Source organism: Lissotriton helveticus, chromosome 6 (genome assembly GCF_964261635.1).
Source record: "Lissotriton helveticus chromosome 6, aLisHel1.1, whole genome shotgun sequence".
NCBI classification, from domain to species: Eukaryota; Metazoa; Chordata; class Amphibia; order Caudata; family Salamandridae; genus Lissotriton; species Lissotriton helveticus.
Genome location: NC_136067.1, coordinates 879,093,375 through 879,109,755, shown reverse-complemented (window position 1 = coordinate 879,109,755; position 16,381 = coordinate 879,093,375). Strand labels below are relative to the sequence as shown.

Below are 16,381 nucleotides of genomic sequence, written 5' to 3'. Positions count from 1 at the left end.
TCGCTACCCCCCTCCCTTCTGACCCTGCCTATCTTGATTAATCATTTTATATGTGGCTGGTAGAGCGTTTGCAATGTCCGGAACATTGTTTTCATCCAGCCACGTTTCCGTGATGAAAACCAGATCAGGGTTCTTCTCGTTAATGACGGCCCAGATATCAAGGGAATGTTTCGGTAATGGTCTTGCATTAAAGCAGATGCAGGACAGTTTAAGGAGGTCGGAATCATACTGCCTGCTTGTCTGGGTTTGCTTCAGACCGCACCACTTACAAGAAAGACAAAAGAACGGACCATTCATGAGGCCTGGATAGGCTCTAATACATCGTGTGGGAACATTTCCCGATTTGTAAGAGAGAGCAAGTAGTTCACCTCTCGTGTAGCTACAAGTAGAACCTGGAGTTACGTTATTTTGGGCAGGGGTTCTGGTCCCTGGCCGGCCGCGGACGGGCGCAGACGGGCTTGCCTTTGGCGCGCCTTCGGCGTGCCAGGGGAGCACCCACTACGCGCGTCCGCTGGCACATCCGACTGATGTAGTGGAGAGCGCAGGAGCCTAGCTCCGCCCTCCCTCTGCTCGGAAATGCACAACAATTGGACCTGCTGCTTCCTGAGACGCCCTCCACTCAAACGGCACACAGCCGCGTTGGACCGGGCGGGGAAGCCAGCAGGGGAGCAGGAAAATGGATGACAGTACAAATTTAGGCAAGTACAAGTATTTTAAAAAATAGTTGGTGTCGCAGCTTAATTTCAAAGATAATGCTAACACAACTGTCAGCAGCCCTACAGCATTGTGTCAATAAAATGCGGAATCGTGCTAGATGAGAGAATAAGATCCGAAAAAATGTTTGAAGTCAGAGAATTTAATTAAAAGATAAATGCTGGGTAGCGAGGCAGCCGCCTTACCAGGGTTATGCCTATATCGATTGGCATACATTGGAGGAATCCCCAATTTATCCTTTTCCCTATTCTTCGCTGGCTAATTTCTCTCATAGCCCTCGTTTCTTCAACTCCAACTATTTCACAATTTACAATTTACTATCACTAAATCCTATTAGCATATCTCATACACCTTTACAATTGTTCCTGGATTCATCTCCTTGGCATAATAAATCTATTAAACTCTCTAACCGTACTTTTTTGGGAAGATTTGGATGGCTAAAGGGATCATTCAGGTTAAACATTTATTACAAGGTTCACATTTTCTCTCTTCTCAGGAAGTCCAGACTAAATTTCACCTGCCTGCCCCTTCTCCCAAGTATGACTCCTTGCGATCGCTTTTAACCCACCAGTTTTCTCTCCTCTGGATCTCCTTCCTCATCATCAGAACCTCTTTTTGATCCGCTGTCTCGTCCTCTTCTCCGGGCCGCTCATATTTACAGCGGGCCCAACTGGGTCCTTGTAGCTGGCCCGCGCTCCATCGCAGTCAGCCTGAACTTGTGACTTTGTCCCACTCAGACGTGACCAGATTTCCACAGTTGGTGCTTTTGGCACCATTTTCGCTTAAATCTTTAAACCTGCATATCTCCAATTCTACTGACTGGATTTTTGTCATTTTGGTCTTTTTATATTTATAAACAATTACTCAATATTTCCAAATATGGTGCAGGCTCCTTGTGTGGTGTGTTCTTACTGTGTTGCTCTTTGAAGTGTTGCACAACTAGTTTACACATTGTCTCCGAGTTAAGCTGGTCTGCTCTGAGCCAGGGTACCAGAGGGTTGGGCACAGGTTAATTTAGGGTTTACTTGTGGCTTCACCCTGAGAAGAATTGTGGTTGCTGCTTGAGAAGGGTTTCACCCCCCTCAACCAGTAACCCAATTTCTTACAAGTGCCCCTCATGCTTCAGTGTATTAGTCGCATTAGCATTGGTAGGGTTCTACTGTTATGGCAGATGTGTCTGAAAGGAGAGGTCAGTCTAGTACGAGTGGTTAGGAATCCTTTTGTTGTATGGGCGTACCCCTTCATGTATTGCTGTGGTCAACATCATGCTCTCAGATGAAAAGAGAATTACAAAAAATACCACAATCCTATCCCTGAAATTCGCAGCTCTGAAATACTTGGTTCTTGTCCACATCAATGGCAAAAGTCAATTCTAACACTAAAGATAGAGAAGCATTCTTTTTTTCTCAGGCATTTGTCAGCATTCCATGCTGCCCTGTGATTTCAGTCAGATTCCTGAAGCCTCCAATTTTAGGACCTCTGGTGCATTGAACCGCTCTGCTTGTGAGTGGTCCCTGGTGTCATTAGGCAAGCCAAATAAAAGCCTAATCTTAATGCAATGTATTCAACAAGAAACTGGGCAAACTGTGCCTTTAACTATTGGAAGGGTGAAAGTGTGGGCACTGACCCTCTTAACGTATAAAATCAAGAACAAGACAAATCATAGTGCAATGTTAAAAGCATAAAATCCTCACTATAAAGAAACGTTGGTCTAGTCCTATTTAGGATCAGAGCTACAGAGGTACCCAATTTCTTCTGAGCAGAGATCTAGTGAGGACCTACACTAGCTACTTCAAATGAGGACCCTTCTTTATGGCCAACCAAGGTCATGGTTTAAACTTTCATTCTGATTGCCCTGATCAGCCATCAAGGCAAGTACAGAAACGTAACATCAGCATGGTCTACACAACAAGCTTTCTATCACCCCACAAAATGCCTTTGCTCTGCTAATTTAAATTTAGCCGTAATCCCTCAAATTAAAAGGGTGAGATATAAGCAGCAAGTCCTACGTGTACATTGTAGCTAGACTCTGGAACACTCTTCCTTTACATCTTCGTTCAGAGGTTGGACAGCTCCCTTTTCAAAAGGTCCTCAAAACATGGTTGTTCCAAATGCCTCTCTATAAACCATCTAGCTCTTCCATATCTTGCAGCTAGCGCTGGGATGCCTCAGGGTAGCTCACATTCAATAAATACTTTTTTAAGTTTAATTAAAAACACAATAGGACAGCATCAGCAGGACATCCGGGGCTTCAGGAGCAATACTGTCTGCGTCTGGTGTGCACAGCCAGTGTTGCAGAAGCAGCACAGTCTGCAGCAGCTAAGCCTAAACTGGGTGAGACTAGAAAGTGGTACACTTAAACTAAAAAAAAAACCTTACTAGTGAACCGCAACTTAGGTTTTTGGAATTTTAAGTGTGCACCATTTGATCATTTAAAAGTGTGAACATCCTCATATTTTATTGCATGCTCAGACTGTGGGTCCAAATGACATAAGTGCACTTCAAAATTAAATTCTACCCAAGTCAGGGTGTTGGGATAATTTTCTGAGCAGGGGATGCCCACTATCAACTCCCCTGTTTGTATTTATTGTGTTTTATAAAGAGAAAACGTGACCATCACAGGATCAGAGCGCTGCACAATAAGCGAGCTGAAGAGGGTAAAAGTACATCAAAACACCTGTCACTTGATATTCTGTACAAAACTCTCCTAGAAAGTAGAAACCTTTTAAGGTATGGGCAAAGTGGGCACTGGATCTTTTCTAAGAAAGTGGAACCCCTCTAAAAGTTAATTAGGTCCGGGAGAAAAAGGGGACAACCACAATGAACAAGCTAATATATAAACCTCCCACTCGGCCTATATTGCTTTATCTCATGGGCTACATCTGCTCCATAGGGCTATACAAAATTATGTTCTAAGACATTAAGTATTTCACATCAACGTACTTTTTATTTCAAATATACTATATATAATAGTGTGCAAAGTGGGCTCTGGCCCAGCCTTTCAAGGGGTTCCCGGATAAAACCAACTCTGTCTGCAAAGTGCCTTGCCCCAATGACTTTTGATAATTGTTAAATTGATTGGTTTGGAGACAGTTTTCCTTACATTTATTTGGGCGATGTGTGAGTCCGTTAGACATTTTGCAGAGAGATGTGTTCAGGTTTCATGCAATATACATAAACAACGTTTATTTTAGATAAAAACAGGACCTCACATGAGAAATGGGAGGGTGTCACAGATTATTTGCAATATATTAGTTAGGCGCTGCCATGTTACAATATTTAAAACACTTCACTATCCCTGAATATTAGATGTAAACATTTAGAATGTGTAGGGGGCACCTGTGCACCGTCAGTGACCTGGTCAAAGAGGGCATGAAAGAGCTGAAATTGGATCATAAATTCAAATCTGTTCTGAACAGGGGCCCCCAAAATTGGTGTGGGCCAGGGCTCCCAAAATCCGTAATATCTCTGGTGGCAGGTATAAAACAATAGGATACAAATATAAAATGAGGAACGCCATACTTTCTATATTGCAGATAAAAAACTATAGTTTTAGTTCACTTCAGCATTCACCTTTTTATTTGTCTTAAACCGCCTCAGAAATCATGCGACATTCTTTTTCCATCTATACCTCAACAGTGTCACTACTTTAAGTGACAAAATAACCGACTTTAGTAGGCATACAAAGGAACAGTAAACAGATGGCTATGCAAAAGAATGAACCGCACTTTGTCAAACGTCGTTGCATGACAACGAAGTTTGTAACTGAACGCACAGACAATGCGCCAAGGGTGGTGGCAGACAGAGGAAAAGGGTAGAAACAAACAAAGGTGGCAGGTTTGGTATCGGGCAGCCCTGGCACATAGCAGCTGTGAAGGCAGGCTCAAAAGAATACGTTGAGACTTTATGACTTAGCGAAAGTTTTTTGAAAAGTTGGGCCTTTTGTTTTTATTAGTGCAAATTGTACCTCCAAGAGTAAACGCAGCCAATGTATAGCAACCGAGACAATAAGCTTGAAGGAGGCAGGTGGCCACCATCTGTATTACAAAGCCAAGTCATGCTTTTTTTTGTTTAACCTCCTAGGTCACTTAAATTACACATGTCATGTAGGCAAAGGCCAAGTAACTCGGGTCCTTTAAAAGAAGGCTGGGCTTAGGCTATCTTGATTTAACCACATTTACTTGCAGAACAAGAGATCTGCAAACAGCAAGGCTTCTTTCTCCAAGCCAGCTTCTATGGAAGAGCGCTTGCGAGACCTCTTTAATTGAAAATGTAGTTTACTCTTCAAGTTTCGATTATAAAGCAGTAAAGTAGGCAGTATCGCAATTTCCCAAACGAACACAAACAATGGAGCAGAAATGTGCATATCAAGCACCACTCTTGACAGGGAATTACATTTTTGCCCAGAGGAGACCGCACCACATTTCAACCCATTTTTGCTAGGCTCAAGAAAGCATTACAGGGAAACTCTTATTCCACTACCCAGCAACCAAAATCCACAAATGCACCCCAGGTTCTATAGGTAAGACTAACCCAGTCTGGAAGATGGCCAGGGACAGGAAACCGACAGTTTCAAGCTATAGCATATCAATCTATAGCATCTCCCATCCCAATAGTCATCACTTGACCCAGGTGACCCTTCAGTCCACTGAAGCCACAGCCAACAAGCGTACCCCACTTTCAAATGACCAGTCCACTTAAAGCATCCTACGAACACAGGGTATTCACCAATATTTACACCAACTGCAATGAAACTTACTTTCAGTGGTCATTTTATTCAGGACGTGTCTTTGGAGATGAGAGAAGCTGCTATAATATTTCATTGTCAGAATGTACATCTCCTGCCATTCGTACTTAAAAGCGCACTCTGTAGAGGCTTCGTCCATTACTACAAAAAAAGAAAAAAGGTATCATCAACTCACATCTGTTACATTGAACCTCATCTTAAGTAAAATCAACACATTTTCATTTTGAGCCATTTTCAGTGTGGTTCGTCACATGGCGTTGACATATGTTGGCTGAAAGACATTGGTTGTCATCTGTATTGTAGTATACTCGATAGCTTGAAGGCAGGGTCACTAGAAGTGTTTGGGGAGATCAAATTAAGAGCCAAGGCTGACTAAATTGCGCTGCAAGAAAAGGCAACTTTTGTAAGCCAGTGCAGCACATTTTGACCTCACAAAAACAGTGCAAAGACCCGGCTCTTCGGATGACCATGGAGCTGCTTGAACACCCCCCTCCCCCTTTACCGCTCCAGTGCCTTGAGAGCCTCACAGATGAGTAGGGCGCTTAAAAAAATCTGATTGATTGCAAAGTGGTAAGAAAACTGTTGTAAGGTTAATTCCTCTCTTCTTTCTTTACATCAATGCTCTCATTTCTGTTCAGCCTGCATGACTGCAGAATGATTTATGATGTCATGGTATGTTGGTGTGTGGAAGTGGAGAGCGTCAGTTGGAGATGTGAGGCTAAGCAGAAGGAAGATGCTCCTGGTGAGGCTACTATTCCAGCTTTGACTAATACTTACCATTTTACTACAATTTACCATCTATCTACTACCTGGAACTTAATACAATAATGCACATCTTGGAACCTAACACCTTTTCTACAATTTGGACTTCTTTACTGAGTACAAGAACATCATGACGGGAGGAAAAGGGGTCAGAGTATACACCACTTAAAGATCAGCTAACAGCAGGCAATTCTTGTACAAAATGTGATATTACACACAATATGGGTATCAGCATGGAGTCTGAGTGAGGGGGGTGACTCACTACGATCTATTCTAGTACTGCGCCAAGTAGGTGGCAGGAAGAGATGAAGTCCGTCATAGTCCACATCTAAAAAATTGCCATGCCTCTAAACCCAGAGACAATGCAGAAAGCCTTCCAAGATCATGATCCGCTTCTGAGTTTTGTTATTGAGGGTATACATATCCCAGGATCTCCAATCAGTAAAACTGGGGAAAGAAATCAGTACTCAACTAAAGAATTGCTCCACTGATTAGGGGATCTACATGATGATTGACCTCTAGCCGTTAGGTCACATTCTCTGCCCTCAATCAGCATAAGTTTACTTACATATGCGTCCCTGGTATACGATATCAGGTGTACCCAGGGCCTTCAAGTTTGCCCTCTGTGGACTGAAGCACTTATTGTGCCAACACGAGTGTGACAAAGCAGAGCATGACTGCCAGGCTGCCATAGCAGACTGGTAGTTTGAGTTTCAGTTTTAGACTGTTAATTCGACTTTGCTATTTTTATCCATGGCAAGGCCCAAATAATTTTTTTTTTAATTTGTAAGTCACTCCTGAGTTAGGCCTAACAAGCCCTATAGCGATGGTGCAGATATTAAAACAAAAGGTATTTATTTTGATTTCTTTACATGTCCCGAAAGTTAAAACCTAAGCAGGAACTACCACACTAGTCAGGATAAGTTAGATACAAATGAAAGCCAACCTGTGCCCCCCTCTGGTAGCTTGGCACAGGGTAGTCCGGCTTATTTAAAGAGGCAATGTGGAAAGTATTTGTGCAACACACACACACAATGAATACACCACAAAAATACTCCACCTGGTTTGGGCGTGGCCTGCAGACAAAGAAGATGGCCGCACACTAGGGGAGCAGAGCGGCTGATGCAGTATTAACACCCCATATCCGTGGGATTTGGCGGCACCTACCGCTGTTGGGAGCTGCAGGGAAGTGTCAGACTGCATCAGATTTCTACCCCGCTCCAATTTCTATGCCCTTTGGCTTCCGGTGAGGAGCGTGGCTAGGAGGCCTAGCGGAAGCAAAATGGCACCCACGGCGGCAGAGCGCAGAGCTTGAAGCTTCACGCCGCGGTAAAACGTGTTGCGGCGGACACCGGTAGTGGAGAGCGTGGACTTGCTTGGCCGCTCCGTAACAGAGCTGAGCGAGTGGTGATTCCACCTTCAGACAGTCTGGGGCCAGCTGGTGGCGGTCGCGTTGGATCTGGCGGCTGCCCCGCAGTCTGAACGGAGCCATCTAATGCTGCGGTAGTAGGCGTGGGGCTACAGAGGGCCTGGCGCGGGCTGAGCTGGTGCACCGCGGCCGGTCTCGCGCTCATCCCAGCAGCAGCATAGATCCTGTTGGTCGTGTTGTGTAAGGCCTGTAAGAGGTATAGCGACTATACATGCCATACGTTGCTGCAATATCCTGAGGGGGCAGACTGAGCAAGATTAGGCCTGCGAAGTTGGGGCCTTAGCCAGAAGAGAAGTCATCGGGCCAGGTGTGTGATGGATGCATGGCCTCAATAGCAGCAGCACACAGGGGAGGGGAGGACCCCCCAGGAGCAGACATTGGACTGTAAAAAGCCCGTATTGTCTGGTGGCACTGGGCTGGTGGAGGACCGGCGGAATGGAGCGGTCTGGTAGCCAGTGGATAAGTGGAGCAGCCGAGCTCTGGTTCTCATGGTAGCGGGCCCATCAGGATACGCTGCACAGGACAAGCAGAGGGTCGCTTCGTTGAGGGGGCCTGGAACTTTGAACAGTGGATCACGGGATGCAAGGTGCCGTTTAGCCTGGCCTGGGGGCTCCTCCAGGGTCATTGGCTGGAGCAGTTGGAGCACCCCCTCGGGGCACAGTGGATCCAGCCCAGCTTGTGGGCTCCAAAGTGTGGGCCTGCAGAGAGTCGTCAGCCAGTGTTGGGGAACAGGCTTCCAGGGGCCCTGCGGAGAAGGCCTCGGGCGGGCCGTTGAGTGGGACCCAGCTGACAGCAGTAAGTGACGAGACGGACACTAGGACCATGGGCCGTAATCTACCATTAACCCAGAGCCAAAGGAACTCTATGGATAAGTACACAGTCAGCATGGACAGGGAGGAGGACTCGCAACGCGGGCGTCAGCAGGATGAGGCATCAGGGGATGGGCCGGATCCTTCGCTTCGAGATATTATGTTGACCATTCAGGAGATGCGCAGTGCCCTAAAGGACATGCAAGGTACCCTGGAACCGAAGCTCGACTCGGTTACCGAGGAACTTAATCTTCTACGCGCTGACTTTGCAAAATGTCAGACAAGGTCTCGGAGGCTGAGAGCGGTATCGGCACTCTACAATCGAAGACAAAGAGGCTCGAGGAGCAAGTCGCTGCACTCACTAAAAACCAAGCCATCACTGTCTGCCTGGAGGATCAAGAGGGGAGGGCGAGGCAACAATATCCGTATCGTGGGGGTCCCGGAGGGAATGGAAGGCCCACCCACAGACTGGTTTGTGGAGATCTTCTACTCGAGCATCTCAAACCGAAGCGTCTCCAACTTTCTCAGTTGAACGGGCCCACTAAGCACTTGGGGGGAGGCCCAAGCCGGGGGCCCCCCAACGGACCATAATCGGCGGATTCTGAATTATCGGGACCGCGATGCCATCCTGCAGGTGTCGAGGGTGTCCGGAGATCTATGCCACCATTCATTTTCTCCCAGATTTCACGCTAAAGGTACAACGTCAACACAAGTCGTTTGAGGGTGTGAAACGAGCCCTCAGGGACCAAGGAGTAAAGTACATGATGCTGTACCCTGCACGTCTGAATGTCCTTGATGGGGAAAAGGCGTATTTCTTAGACTCCCCGGAGGAAGCTAGCGACTGGATGGAGGGATGGCGGACCGTAGGCCGCCGGGATGGATCACGACGTCCGACTCCGAACCGCATGGGCCAGGGGACCCAGAACAGCAACGCCTCATCACGAGAACTTCCTCAGACCGAGCAGTCCTCAATGAAGTGACGCAGTGAGTTGTGTTGGCAGAGACCAATCTGGACATTGGAGGTAAGGGGGGTGGTCTGCCCTCGGGGCCCTGGCCTCAATATACAGAGGGCATGGGGCCGAGGAACTGTGGACTGCTGCGAATCTGAGTCCTGGGCAGCTGGTGGGCCTTACGATGGACATTCAGAGACTTTGGCATTGGTTTGTTAAATGGGGGTGGGAGAGTTGGGGGTGGGAGAGTTGGTGGATGGGGTGGGATGGGGACCGTTTGTTAGGATCCTTCCAGGGGGGGTGCAATCCGTCCTGTCAGTATGACTTCTTTAGTGGCTGCAGGTTTAAGTTTCCTAATTTTGTTGATGGTGGGGTTTATAGGGCGACAGGCACTCTGCACATTACATTGGTGGGTTGTTGGGGGACCACTTAGCAGGGAGGGGTAGGGGGAGGGGTAGGGAGTTTCAGGGAAGTTGGATGTTTGGCTTATATAGTTTCCATGGTTCAAGCCCAAGAGTCATACAGTGGATGGAAGCAGTGGCTGCAAAAGATTTGAATCGATGCATGCCTCTATACTGGAATGGGTGACCAGACACGCTTAAAGTTATGGGCATGGAATGTCAATGGTTTGGGCAATACAATTAAGCGCACGTTGGTCCTGCAATACTTGAAACGCCATCCTCCGGACGTAGTGCTTCTTCAGGAGACCCACCTACGAGGCAATAAATGCAAGGCCTTGGACCGGTTTGGGTATTGAATGGTGGCCCATTCTTGGTTTACGTCTGGATCCAGGGGGGTGGGTATACTAATGCGCAGCACACTGCCTCCAATTGTGACGGGTAAAAGGATGGAAGACTGGGTGCTCTGCAGTGGTGGCGATTAGATGGGAAGGGCGCACAATAGTACTCTGCTCCTGTTACCAGGCCTCCATGCCCAAGCGTACGTGAAATTGGGGACACATCTGACAGACCTCCCTCGGGCACCTTGGTGCTCGAGGGGTGACACCAACACAGTCATGGAGGCCGACTTGGACCGCCCAGGGGAGAGGCTGGGTAACAGAGGGGAACTGGGCCTGCGGGGGGTTTGTAGCTGCAATGGGATTCAGGGACGTATGGCGTACACATCACCCCTCCAACAGACAGTATACCTTCTTCTCGGCTAGGCATGGTACCTTCTCCAGATTAGACCACCTTTTTGTGCTGGGGGGGGGGATCAACTAGGTGACTTCACGGACTACTGCATCATGGCCAGAGGTATCTCGGACCACTCACCGGTGGGGGTCACTCTTAAGGGACTGATGACAGATAGGGCGTGCTTTCCCAGGATTGACCTGTGGCGCCTCAGAGACAACTCCATCTCAGACAAACTGAGGGAGAGTTCCCAATTAGATTTTGTAGAGAACAAGGGCTCGGTCGATTCCCACTTGACCCTGTGGGAAGCTTATAAAACCATACTACAGGACCAGGCTCAGGCACTGATTGGTGCCCAAAAAAAGGAGGAAGCGCTCCAATTAGGCAACTGGAGTGTGAAATTGAATCGATGGAGAAGGCCATCAACGGGACCCCTTCTGTGGACAGAGGCCATGATCTAGCCCTTAAGCAGAGGGAGCTTCGTGTGTTGGCGGAGGGAGAGGCGCGCGTGCCTACTCCCTTGCCACGCAGCATAGAATCTACGATGCAGGGGACAAGAGCATGAAGCTACTGGCATGGCTTGAACGTCACAACCTGGAGCAGTCTTGAGTGGCCGAAGTGAAAGACTAGTATGGTACCCTGGCAACCACCAGCATTGCTATAGCAGAGCCTTTGCGTCCTACTACGAGGGGGAATACACCCCGGTATGTACTCAGACAGAAACTGACTGCGAGGAGTTTCTACGTGATTTTGACCTGCCCACCCTGTCTAGTGAGCAAGCAGATAGTTTGGAGGCTGAACTCACGGGATTGGAGCTGGGGGAAGCCCTAAATTCCTTACAGGCCGGTAAAGCTCAGGGACCCAACGGTCTACCAGTTGAAATTTATAAGAGACAAAGCTAACATCGTAATTGACCCCATGCGACAGATGCTCCTAGAGGCAAGGAGTTTGGGAAGTCTCCCGCCTGATCAACGGGAAGCCACCATTGTGGTCATCCATAAAGCCGGGAAGCAGCCTGATCAATGTTAGTCATATCGGCCTATATCACTCCCCAATGTCGAGGCCAAGGTTCTGGCGACGAGATTACTAGCGGTATTATCTGATTTGGTGCATGTCGATCAATCGGGGTTCATGCTGCACAGGAGCACTAGACTAAACTTGCGTCGGTTATATGGGGTTCTATGCATGACTGGGGGGGGGGGGGGGAGGATGATACTCAAACAGCGTTGATGGTGCTGGACGCTTCAATGGCTTTTGATAGCATAGAATGGCCCTACCTGTTTAAAGTCTTGGAGCGCTTAGGCTTCGGGCCGGTGTTTTGCAGCTGAGTTTGCCTACTGTACGAACAGCCGGCGGCAAGAGTGAGGGTGAACGGGGCTACGTCCCGAGAGTTCCCACTGCACAGAGGCACCAGGCAGGGGTACCCGCTTTCCCCTCTCCTTTTTGCCTTAGAGTCCTTGGCTCATTGGATCCGACGACACACGTAATTTTGGGGGCTGTCGCTTACGGACGAGTGGGAGGAGCACATATCACTATACGCTGATATTGTCCTCTATATGGCCAGGCCCTACCTCTCCATGGCACAGGCACTCCACCTGTTTGAGCTCTTCGGTAGCTACTCAGGATATACGATTAATTGGACCAAATCGCTGATCTATCCACTCTGGCCCTCCGAGGATCCCGCCGCGTTACCCGGCCTCAATTGCTGCCGAGGGGTTTAAATACCTTGGGTGTATGTGACCAGGGACAGAGCGGAGTTCTTTAGCAGGAATCTTGAGCCTCACCTGGCACGGTTGGCTTCGGATGTCCCTCATTGGCGTTCCTTGCCTTTCTCCTTGATGGGGCGCGCTGCGCTTTTCAACATGCTGGCACTGCCCAGACTGCTTTATATACTGCAAAACACGCCCTACCCAATCCCCAGTGGGGTGTTTAAACGCATCTCCTCGTCAGTGCGGACGCTGCTCTGGGATGGGGGGGGGGGACCAGAGGATAGCAATGCGGAAGCTCAAGGGGGTGTACGACGGGGGGCTGGCCCTCCGGGACGTCCAATTGCACTACTGGGCCTCACAGTTGCAGGTGGTTAATGACTGGGTCTATGCAGCAAGGTCGGAGCCGGCCTACAGGGTAGACATGTCATGCCGGGGGCAGTTGAGCCTCTTGTACATGAGCAAGCGATGTGTGTACCTTCCGTAACATACAGGGGTAGTGATTCAGTGTTGGAGGGAGGCTAATAAATTCTTGGGTTGGGAGGGTACCCTTATGGGACGAACGCCGCTCTGGTCTGGCAACCAGCTGGTCGAGGTGCCCAGACTGACTGGCTTCAAGGCCTAGAGGCTCATCGGGATCGACTACTTGGGCAATGTGTGGAAGGGGAAATGCTCCCAGATCTTTCGCCTATCTCTAAAAAGAGTACCGACTGCACGACTCCCAACATTACCATTATCTACGCCTCACCCACGCCCTGCGTACATGCATACACACGGCCGTTACGCTAGCAGAATACTCTCCACTTGAGGACAGACTCCTTCTCGACCCTATCCAGGACAAGCCTACCTCTACCGCAAGCTCATTAATAACATTCCTGACCCCCCTGGTGACCCTGAGGGAGAGGTGGGAGGGTGACATCGGCAGCCTCGAAGATGACTGGCAGGATGCATTACAGAGTCCCCTTGAAATAGTGATTAGGATCCGGTTACGTCCGGTGCCACTGAAAATACTGCATCGGGTGTATTATGCGCGTACTCAGCTGCTCTCCTGGGGGAGGTGCTTGTCTCCTATGTGTACAAGGTGCTTGTCTCCTATGTGTACAAGGGACTATCAGGGGGAGGGGACATTCTTCCATATACTGTGGTACTGTCCGCACATAGGGCCCTTCTGGACCAAACCTGCAAAAACAATGGCGGTGGTGGGTTTGCTGGTGCCGGTGGATCTGAGGTGGTAGCTGCTAATGATTAGAGACAGACTAATTTGCATATAGCCAGGTTCTGAGCTGGGATGGGGCAGTGAGATAAATAACGGTGATGGATCAAGCCCTGATCTTTGGACTGGGTAAGAGTGGTCTGCTTAATTCAGACACTCTGTTCATCACCACCCCCTTTTCTGTATCGTTTTTGGCCACTATAGGTGTGGCAGGGTATACTCAGACATGAGTCCCTTTCTCACTGCTCCATCAGGATTCAAGCAAGCCGGGCCGAAGAGGCTGAAATGCCAGAAACCGGTCCCCGGTAGCTTGTCTCCTTTCTGGGGAAGAATTGGCTTGGTAGTTTGGTCTGCCCTGTTCCCATGATGCACTGGGCCAGGGACAGACTAATTTGCATATAGCCAGGTTCTGAGCTGGGATGGGGCAGTGAGATAAATAACGGTGATGGATCAAGCCCTGATCTTTGGACTGGGTAAGAGTGGTCTGCTTAATTCAGACACTCTGTTCATCACCACCCCCTTTTCTGTATCGTTTTTGGCCACTATAGGTGTGGCAGGGTATACTCAGACATGAGTCCCTTTCTCACTGCTCCATCAGGATTCAAGCAAACCGGGCCGAAGAGGCTGAAATGCCAGAAACCGGTCCCCGGTAGCTTGTCTTTCTGGTGAAGAATTGGCTTGGTAGTTTGGTCTGCCCTGTTCCCATGATGCACTGGGCCAGGGACAGACTAATTTGCATATAGCCAGGTTCTGAGCTGGGATGGGGCAGTGAGATAAATAACGGTGATGGATCAAGCCCTGATCTTTGGACTGGGTAAGAGTGGTCTGCTTAATTCAGACACTCTGTTCATCACCACCCCCTTTTCTGTAATGATTAGAGGGGCTACTGACTGGTCCAGATATAACGAGATCTGGCTAGCTGCAGGAGTGGCAAAACGAAACAGCCAGCAACTGGGGGCGCAAGCGCCCCCCCAATGGGAGCAATGGATTAGGGACCTGTACTGGTGTCAAAGGGCGGAGAAGACGGTCTATAAATCCAGAGGTTGTGTCAAAAAAATGGAAAAAGGTGTTGGGCCCTCGGCGCAAATACCGGGCTGAGCGGGCAGGGGTGGGATAAAGCAGATTGCATTAACTGTCCATCCTGCTACTGTAGTTACTGTGAAAGGAATATATACTGTTTATTCTACATCTCTGCTGATCACTGCTGTACATTGAAAGAGATCTTGAGTATAATCAATAAAAAGTTTTTTTTTAAATACTCCACCTAGGTTTAGAAACAGATTATATTTGTGTGAGTAAAATGAGACCAAAGCGACTAAAATCCAAGAAGTAGAACCAAAGATATGAATTTTTATTTTAAAAGATTTTATTTATTTTTTTAGTTTATTATTTTTTTCTATATTTTTTTATAAACTTTTATTATCAATAAAACAAACAAGGCATAAAAGGCAATACAGCTGGATATGTGTTCAAGGAGGAAGGAAAGTGCATTACAATTTAATACAAATCATCAGTGTGAGGGGGGGCCGGAGGGAAATCAGGGTCACAACACATTGAGGCTTAAACACTAGGAATGTCGGGTCAGGGGGAAAGAGGAATATCTGGTGTATCTGAGAGGGGAGGTGTACATATATCGCCCCGGTAGGAGTTCCATTGGCCCCAGATTTTACCCCACTTCTTGGGTCTGCCGCGTGCCACATACACTATCTTCTCTCTAAACATACACCAGTCCATGTTTTCCTTCCATGCCAAGACCATGGGCGGTCTCTGGGAGCCCCACAACTGCAATATCTCTCTTGGCGACCATGTTCCCAAGGGTCGCCCACTGAGTCTGTGTCACATCATAATCAGTTGGTTCCCAAACATTCAACAAACAACGCCTGGCTTCAGGCAACAGCGCAACACCCGTGACCTCCTCCATCACAGCATGAACTCTATTCCAAAACACTACCACTTCCGGACACTCCCAAATTATGTGGAGGAAAGTACCAAGTAAACCGCATCCACGCTAACAACCCATCCACAGAATAACCCATAGGAATTAGGCGGGGGCCGGTCACAAACCCGATGCAGGATCTTAAGCTGTACAAGTCGGAGACGGGCCGGAATCGCGACCTCCTTGGGTGAGGATATCGCCGATGGCCAGTCTTCGTCATCCAACTCTAGACCGTCATTGGTCCAGACCTCTGAGTTGCGCCAACAGGTCGACTCGGTCGTTAATTTCTTATATATCAAAGAAATGGTGCTGTCGGGAACATATCCGTCAAGCACCCGATCTTCGAGTGGGGATGATTCCGGGATAACCATACCTTCAGGAAAAACCGAACTTAACGCGTGGCGAATCTGTATGTAACGGAAGTACTCCTAGTCACTCAGCTCATATTCTACCTTCAACTCCTCAAAGGTCTTAATCCTACCCTTGGCCCAGAGATCACTCACCCTGCAAATACCGATCATATCCCACTTCTCAAAGCCTTTCGTCTTCCACAGGCTGCCCAGTCTTTCAGACGCATAGAGCGGAGTCGCCCGGGTCAGTCGATCCCTCCATCCCATTGCCGCATTCGCACATTGCCACACTCGCACCGCAATCTTAGTGGGTCCCGAAAGTTTCACTCCAGCAGATTTGGAATAAAGCGCACTGTTATAATCTCCACTCGGTAGCAGCCACTTATCCATCTCAAACGCGGGATTTAAAGCAGGACCGTACATGCCATGATTAATCGCTCCCAGCTGAGAGGCCCAATAGTATCGCCTAATATCCGGAAGTGCGATACCGCCGTCATACCAGGGAAGTGTCAGCTTGGCGAGGGCGATACGCGAACGCCCATCCCATATCAACCGCCTCTGCAAACTCTCCACCTCCCGGAAATAGCTCGCCGGAATGACATCAAACGTGTTCTGAAAAGAGCTGCACGCCCGAG

General features: G+C 48.5%; 1 protein-coding gene across 1 annotated transcript in view; it reads right to left on the bottom strand.

Annotated features, from left to right (window-relative positions):
• LOC144761568 (uncharacterized) overlaps positions 1 to 16,381 on the bottom strand; it is a 175,600-nt gene that overhangs the window by 66,058 nt on the left and 93,161 nt on the right. Inside the window, exon 3 of the mRNA XM_078646866.1 lies at positions 5,474 to 5,602. Coding sequence (XP_078502992.1) covers positions 5,474 to 5,602 — 129 coding nt within the window. The remainder of the gene's footprint in view (positions 1 to 5,473; positions 5,603 to 16,381) is intronic.